General features: G+C 43.2%; 1 protein-coding gene across 1 annotated transcript; it reads left to right on the forward strand.

Moving 5' to 3' along the window:
- Window positions 1-5681: 5681 nt before the first annotated feature.
- Window positions 5682-6404, forward strand: LOC144852417 (caspase-1-like). Its single transcript, XM_078710208.1, has one exon. The coding sequence runs from the start codon at window positions 5682-5684 to the stop codon at window positions 6402-6404; it is 723 nt and encodes a 240-aa protein (XP_078566334.1).
- The last annotated feature ends 2766 nt before the right edge of the window (window positions 6405-9170 follow it).

Raw genomic sequence — 9170 nt, forward strand, 5'->3', positions numbered from 1 at the left:
CAACGAGCCACCTTCAAATACTGCTTTGGTCAATTGCAAAACGTTGCACGACTCGACAAAGAAGATGAACGTCGAAAAGCTGTTGTGACCATATTTGCCGATGTCTTCAAATTCTTCAACTCTAATCAATCCGGTCAACTCAACAGACTGTATGCGAAACGAAAGTACTCTCGTTTCGATCCGTTCCGAAGAGTTGTCGAGGTGAACGAGTCGGATGCCTACGAAACACCATCCGACAGACAAGCAATTGTAGATATACCACCGTCCGGTCGGCTATCAATTACCATGGAATACAACGAATCTGACGATAACTCCTCGTCGTACGCGAAAGAAGTTGTGGAATTACAGCGTGAAACCTGTGCCATATGCATGTACGAATTTGGATGTCGTTCTCTCGAAGCTTTGCCTTGTGCTACAATTGCAAGCGCGGGAGACTTTACAGCATGCAACACAATCGATTGGAACGGTGCGCACATATTTCACATGTCCTGCATTCGAGAGATGATACGAAATCGTGCCAAAGACACAAGAGCCAACCGAGTTGAATGTCCCACGTGTCGTGTCACCATTCACGATGCGGACGCGTTGAACGTGATTCGAATGAAACTTGTACAAGCAAATTTCGAGGGAGACATTGACGATTATGATGACGACGTGTTCAATGCAAAAACTGGACATCATGTTGCCGTAACGTGCCAACAGGATTTAGATCGATTAAAGGACTCTGTGAAGAAATTGTACAAACAAAAAGATATGAGTATAAATTGCTCGAGAACCAACGCCAACAACAAACCGTACGAGCTCGGTCTAGTAAACTGGTACTCGGACACGTCTGAAGATGTCACCGAGGATGTTGATTTGTTTATTGCTAAACTCGCCACAGAGAATAAGATAACGGATAATCATGAAGCTCAACTACCGTCGTCGTTTACTCCAAAAATCATATCTTAAATATTTGTGTCATTAATCTTATTCACGAATTAAGTTTTAGAAATAAAAGAAATATGAAATAACTTGCTAATTTCTTTCAAGGCAATTAAGATATGACCCGACTTCAACAAAGCACTTCCAAATTCAATAGATTACTTCAGAATTCAATAAGATTACTTCCGATAGATTATCAACAATTAGAAAACAGCCTTTGAAGTTCAGTTGTTCAAGTTCAATATCTACAACACATTCTTCATGGATACCATTAGTTATTATTAATAAATCTACATGAAATTGTACACACTTAAACAATGAATACGAATAAAGATTACACTTTAATTTCTTTCAATTTTATTATCATCTTCATATATAAAATCAACAATTAAAAATGCATAATTATGTTATTATTATGGATTATTTTGAGCACACAATCTGTTACCATAACTCACTTCTACTCTAGATCATGATTAGATTTTCTTCAGCCCCTCACCGAGTAAAAAAAAAAATCCTGAATGTATGTAAGCCTAGCTAGTCGCTGAACAGGGCCGCATCGTCAGCATAAGCAAGAAGGCCAGCATTTAAAGCGTCAGCTGTGACTTTTTCCGATCGTTCATTATCAGAACGTGGTAAACGTTATGCAAAGTCGAGTCTTGACAACACTAAAATTGTTGTACTTTTATTGTACACTAGAGAATTCATATTTACGAGATTCAGCAAATTTGCAAAACAAAACACAAAAAAACGATGAGAGTGAACGTTATGCAAAGTAATATATCGAGTCTTGATTTGAGAATTCTTCTTGCATCGTGTCCAGATGGCACGCATTGTTGCATCGACTGTTCTCGTCTTGTAGGTGTGGTACGATTCTCTTGTGAAAATCAATGCGACTGTGCAATAGCAAAGCTGGGTATACCCTACGATGATCAATCGTTTGGAAACAAAACACATCCGAGCATAGCATTGGTGGCAAAACGCACAGCTCCGTTTTGTTCATCGGTCGTGATCGATGATGACGTGGCGGTGTTTATGGACGTCAAACACATAGACTGGTTCACCGTTCAACTGTTGTGCATGTCTTTCGACATGGAAGCTGTCGTCGATCTGAAAGAGAAAACGTTAACCGTTCGAAACGTTATAATAGAGGAAGATGATAAAACAGATTTGGCACATTTGAAAACAGAAAGATACACCTTAGCGATGCGCTACATTAAGAGCAAGGAGAAGAAGAAGAAAAAGAAGAGAAATAATAAAAAGAAGAACCGATTGTGGTATGAAACGTTTCGTTGTCGGATACGTGGTGACAGAAGTGACAGCGGTGGTCGTCGACAAAGAATATGATGTAACGCCTGACGTGATAGATCGATGGAAACTCATCGGATTGCCGGTTCGATGGAAGCACGTGAAAGCACGTAAGAACGGTGTTGGAATACATTCACCGGGAGGCATCGGTACGGTTCTAGATTGGTGGCGAGACAATACACACCCAGACGCACACGAAGAAGGAACAGGTGCAGTGGCCGTTCTTATAGAGATCACGAATGAACCGTTTTTGCGCAGTCCATTCTCACAGCATCTAAACTGTCTGTCACTCAGCTACAGACGCGCCGATCACACTAAATGCGTTGAAGTTTCTCTCGTGGAGACTGGTCAACGAAAAGGTACAGTGGCCGTGTTCTGTAGTGACGAGCGCAGCGCCAGACGTACAGCAGAAAAAAGATTCGGATATAAACGTCGTCGCGAAAAAAAAGAAGAAAAAGAAGGTACAATGTCTGTGAAGAAGGAAGAAAATTTGCTGGCGGAATTGGAAGTAGTGAAAGATATGGCGAACACGTTACCACCGGAAAAACTCGATGCTCTACTCTCGCTGTTGAAAGACAAGGAAGAAAGCAACGTAAAAGACAAACAAGAAATCAAGGAAGAGGTGGATCTCTTGCGTGAACAATTCGGTGACTTTATACTCCGTTTGAGAGAAACGATGGAGGGAAGACTCGGACCTGAATACAATAAGCAAATGAAAGACTTTAAAGCGGTGACGGATCGATGGGACACGGATCCTGGTATTGACGTTGCCGCCTCGTTTAAGGCCGCCAATGATCTCATCGATGATGCCACCTCGAACATGGCAAACAAGACCGAATTGGGTGATTTGCTCAAGCGCCGTTTTCCAAAAATGGAAGATCAAGTGCACGTTACAAACGCTACATCATTGAGCGAAATACTAGACATTCACAAGCGATTGTTGACAAAAAACAACGAGAATACGATTAACGTCTGCAACGATTACTTCAAAACAGTCGAACAACGAATCAAAAATAATACAATGAACGATCATGGTAATAGAAAACGTAAACACGAAACGAATGAACCGCCAGAGAAAAAACTTAAACCCACCGCCGCCGCCACCACAGACGATGAATTCGAAAAACGTATAAACAGTCTCGAGAAACTTACAGAAATGTTGGGCAAACAACTGCTAGCCCCACCACCACCACCACCACCACCATCACAGACAGTGGATGCATCGTTTGCGTCCAAAGACGACGGATTCAATTATTGGCAAGCTACTCATCAGAATTACATAATGCGATAGTTGACACTGAACCACGTTCGTTTTCCTTTCATCGAACGCTCCAGTTCATCGAACCAATACGGTACCTGCATCTCAGCCAGTGGCGGTGGTGATGCAAGATGATCAACATTCAACGATGATGATGATGATGATGATGATGGTGGTGGTGATGTAACTGTAATGGTTGCATTTTGCTGACATTTCAAGTTCTTCAAAGAAGCGCATAGACTGTCAACACTCTTAACGTATCGATCGGTGGCCATAGACACGACTCCGTTCACATCGTTCTCTACAAAGTCATCTACTCTGTACTTTTCCGAAAAGAATCTGCATACATCCATTTGCGTACATCGATTCATCACACACACACACTTTAGAAATGTCCACACTGCGTATACCCTTACTGCGATTGCCTATTTCTGACGACGAAAATGATGATGATAATAATGATACTACTTTAACAGATTCACGATTCACAGAGTTGAGTGAGAGGTACGCTAAGCTGATTAACAGTTTTAGATTGACCAGCGATGAGAACGCGAGGCTATTGAACGTCAACCGACAGTTGAAAAGTCAACTGGAAAGTGTTAGCGACGAACGAGACGAACTTCAAAATCGACTTGAAACCGATGCACACGTTCGAGATTTGCAAGAGGATCCATCGCCCATCGAGCAGTTGGTCGAAATGTACGCCAGCGTTGTGAACGTGCCCATAACCGAATTGAGGAACGAACGTACAATCAACGGACTGTCAAGTTACTACGGCGTTGCTTTCTGGTTCCGCCTGTTGGTCGAAGAAACGTTCAATTTCCTCGATAATAAACTCAAAAAGCAACTGACAAATGAATACAATCTAAATTGCCACAAATTTGTCACCATTGTCGTCGAAAATGGAGTGACCGGTTCGCTATGTCAAATGATTCGACAGTTGCAATTGTTCAACTTAAACAAAAACAAACTAACCACCGAAATCAATCACAAAATAATTGCCAAGAATCTCTCTGATGAATATCAACGGTTCACCGTTCTGATTGTTCCCATCGTTGTCAAGGAGGACGCGGCTCGTCGTAGACAAACGTCACTGTAAGAGAATACGTCAAAGTAATGCACATCGTCCACAATGCATTCCTGGAACTTGACGAACGGAGTTATGGACAGTGGAAACATCATGGAAGCTTCTCTCGTGCACGCTTCCTTGATTTCAGGCGGCACTGCTTTTCCGTTCCATAGTACGCATTCTCTTGTCTTCCAATGAACGATTCCTTCCACGCCCGCGCGCTGTTGGTGATCATCACCCGTGAACAATAGGTTTTGTTGCGGATCGTACAGACCGACACTGTATTCATCGTTTGAAACGTCCACGCACGGACGCCATCTCTGGAACGTTTCGCAAAATCCACTGTATTCGGCTGCATCCAACAGTATTCCAACGCTTAACAAAAGACGAACGTCCCGGCGCACAAGCATCAACGATGGAATCAAGCGTATCAATCGCAACAGTCTGTGCTCTCTACTCGGAGAAACTGTCGAATCGATTGCCAGCTTGTTGTCCAGAAACTTGTTGTACTGAAAGAAATCGTCTCGTTCTTTTTCGTTACAACACAGCGCAGTCATTTTCCATAACGGAAACATACAAGTCTGTGTTTTCACCATGTCCGAACGTGAAGCGAGTAGTTGATCTTCGTCGACAACAAGACGAGTGCGATGGCGTCGTTCCGCTTCTATCACTGTCAAAACAATGGAAACTCCGTCATCGTACAACCGTTCGTTTTCGCAGAAATTGTACACACGTGCGCCAAAGTTATGCCTACCGTCTCGAAGCTCTAACGCGATGGCAATTCGTCGAATCTCTTTAGGCGAGCGCGTTCGAAACCAAAGTTCGAATTCATACGTATCCTGTTGGCTTTGATGAAAAGATGCAGTGCTAGTGATCGTTCTCGACGTACCACTGAAATCGGAAGCTATCAAATGCGCCTTTGTTGGAACGTGTGGCGATTTCAAACTGAGCGCAAACATAATTTAATAATTCACATAAAAAGGCATACTAATAACGATTGACGTTCAGATTGCACTCTGACGACTTGTGGTTAAATTACTAAATAAAATGAACAGATCAGACAAGAAAAAATTGCGTCAAAATCGTCTCTATTTTATTCGTAACATAAACAGCATTAGAGAAGTAATGGAGAAATTGGTACAGAAAGGCGTGTATTCGACCAAGAAGATGGATGCCATTTTATCTAAAACGAACGCTCGTGAACGATTGTTGATTGACATCGAAACACGAGGTAGTTTTGCCTACAATGCATTTATCGATTCTATCCAAGATGGCGGATTGAACGAGTACAAAATGACTTCAAATCCGCGCGGTTTCACAGTTATCATCAACAATTATGATGATGATGATGATGATTGCGCAGCGCTTGAAAATGTCTTCAATTATCTCGGCTTCCAACTGTCTGTTAATCACAATCTGACGTCCATAGAAACGAAGACGTTGCTCACACGTCTAAGTGAATACGATCACTCTAGACTAGATTGCATTGCCGTGTGCATTCTCACTCACGGTACTGTCAATGTCACTGAAATCGTCGACTGTTTCGAAAAATGTGAAACGTTGAACGGAAAACCTAAACTCTTTTTCATACAAGCTTGTCAAGTAGACGAAACAATTGCCGTGCAGCCTCAATCGTTGCCGAGAGGCTGTGACGTATCCATTACGTATTCGACCCTGGACCGTCAGTATAAGTTTATTCAGTCACTCTGTAAAGTGTTTCATTCGTATTCAACAAAACACGATTTAATGTCCATGTTGACTCTTGCCAACGGCACAATTAAAGGCAATCAGGTGGCCGCAACCCAGCACGGTCTTCGTAAGAAACTCTTTCTACGTCCCCTGCACTAAACATGCATGCCTACTTTACACGAGTGAAATACTGCCAGAAAAAAATGACAATTCGTTGTACAGACCCGATCGGACGACGTTTGTCGCTGCAGACAAGCAATGTTGAATTCGTCGAATACGTTGAAGATGACGTGTGCGGTGACTGTGTAATGAGCAGAGGTGACAAATACGTAGCATCGGATCGAAAATACAGAAAAGTTGTATCAAACAACAGAAAGAGAATGATACACGCTTTCGGCAATCTTCCATCTGCCGACGACGATCTGGACGCTCAGTGTGCAGTCGGTGTACACGGATGTGCATGGCATCGATACTCGTTGAATGAGCATGGATTCGTTTCGAACGTACACTACGATGAGCAAGTGCACTTTGAATGCGAAAAAATACATCCTGTAAAACTGTCCGTTCTCTACTTGATCATTAGATTGAACGTATACGGACGAATCATTGCGGCACTGTCTTACGACGGTACGAGTGTTGTACAAGCAGCAACAACAGACGACGATGAACGAAGCATACTGCTTGGAATCATAAAATCTTTCGATTCAGTTGACGTGCTCGTCTATCACGGAGAATGGGTGAGAGCGAGCATACGAGCACGATGTAAGACATTGAACGTGCCGATCGATAGCATGCCCATTTGTCTGGACACCACGAACGATGCGCGCACGTTATGTTGTGATCCAAACTCCCTGTACGAGTACGTTGGTAGACGATCCTGTTTCGAGTTGATGGCCAGCGTATCGGACGTGGCCATGCAAGACGACGCGTCTCTTTTGCCAGAATATTGCAAACAGGTAGAATCGAAAAAATTGATTGATACACTGATGAACGTGTCTAGACTCGTTGGAGTGTTCCCGAACGCATCGAGAACGCAGGTGCTGTCATCCCTGCTTTGTCGCGAGGCTATACGTCGACAAACTGTTTTTCCAAACACTCGTCGTCGAAAATCGACGCGAGACGTTAAAGGTGGTGGTCTTGTACTGGAAACTGTAGCCGATATTCATGAACACGTAGAAGTGTACGATTTCAAATCCTACTATCCACGCTTTATAGTAGACAAGAATGTAGACTATTCAACAATGTGTGAGGACGGTTCTTTTGTCGATCGGAACGTACGTGAAGGTCTTTTGCCGTCTATCATGAAGAGACTGGTGTTGGGGCGAGATGCTCATCCGCAGCACGCGACTGCCTACAAACGAGCCGCCAACGAATGCATAGGGTGTCTAGTAATTACCGGCAGTGTTCAACTGTACAACTACGTGACCTCGAAATGCAGACGGCAACTTTGTCGTCTAAAGAAATGCGCCGAGGATAACGGAGCTCGCGTTCTGTACGGAGACACGGATTCATTGTTTGTGAAACTAGCTGATGATTGTGGCAGCAGAACACGTTTGGAAGAAAGATTTGCGCAGGTTATAGGCGGCGGTGGCGATAGCTGGCAGAAATTTGTACACAGAGAGACACTCTGTCGATTGTTATTGACCAACAAGAAGAAAAGGTACGCGTGTTTGCACGCCGACGGGAACATCAGCACCACTGGCATGTTCACCTTAAAATGTGACGTTGAACCCTTACTTACAGAACTGGATAAAAACTTTGTTGAAACTGCTCTGAACGAACGAGATTGCAACGCGGCCATAGATACGTGCATCGACATCATGCAAACACTTGTCTGTAAACTGAAAGACACGCAGCAAGTAGACGAGCTCATGATGCGTAGAGTGTCCAAGAAAGAGACTAGCTCTGCCGCGTACAAGCAAATGTGCATCGCCTTTGGACTGTATCGACAAGTGCCCTACTACATCCGGCATAACGGAGTGGCGTATCATCCGTTGGCTGCTGCCTGTTGCAATTCTACAGTGGACGCAACCGATCTACTAAAAGGTCTAAGAAAACGTTGTCGCATTGATACAGATTCCGTGCTGGGCGTTCTCGTTTCTTCTTCTTGCAACAACAATATCATAAGTATACAAGAACGAATGGATAAGATGTACGCTATGATTGCAAACGTTCCATTGCATCTATCTCGCGCGAAAACATATGAGCAGCAGCAGACAACAAATGTGGACTGTTGCGCTAAAGTTGTATGCACAACGAGCCAAGAAGAACGTCAGGTTAGAAAGAACGAGCACGTTTTTAGCAGCGTGCAAGAAGAAGATAAAAGAATACTGTTTATTGTACGCTGTCACGATGCCCTTTGTAAACGAGCACATGCTTTCTGCGCTTGAAAAAAAAATACAATAAAATTCAAAGAAGAAGAAAATAAAAAACTTGTTTTTTGTTGTTTTTTTTTTTTTTGTCTTTGTGGTTCTTTATTCTCACAATACATTGCAATTACATGAGTAACTTGCGTCCATGTCTTCTACACCGAGTGTAACATTGTCCAACAGTCTACGTCGGCCAATAAACGATGGTGGGTTCACGAGTTCATCGCCGGTACGCAGACAACGTCTAAGTCTGTCTCGTTTGATTTTGTTCTCGTCAATACTCAAATCATCATTATCATCACATTCGTTGTGCCGGCCCAAAAATAGAGAAAACACACTCTCGGTGCTTGCTCTGTCCGGTTCGTGTAACACGGTTGATTCGGTTACGCACGGAGGCAACGTGATTCCAATGGCACCTAATCGTTTCCATACACTCGGTTGAAATATGTCGGCGCTTGACGTGAACGACGTACTGCGATCATTCACTTCTGTGAGTAATCGTAACGGACATACGAACTGCGAGAATACTGTATCGATGTACTGACGATACTGATAC

This window comes from Antedon bifida, chromosome 1, assembly GCF_963402885.1.
Source record: "Antedon bifida chromosome 1, ecAntBifi1.1, whole genome shotgun sequence".
Taxonomy (NCBI): domain Eukaryota; kingdom Metazoa; phylum Echinodermata; class Crinoidea; order Comatulida; family Antedonidae; genus Antedon; species Antedon bifida.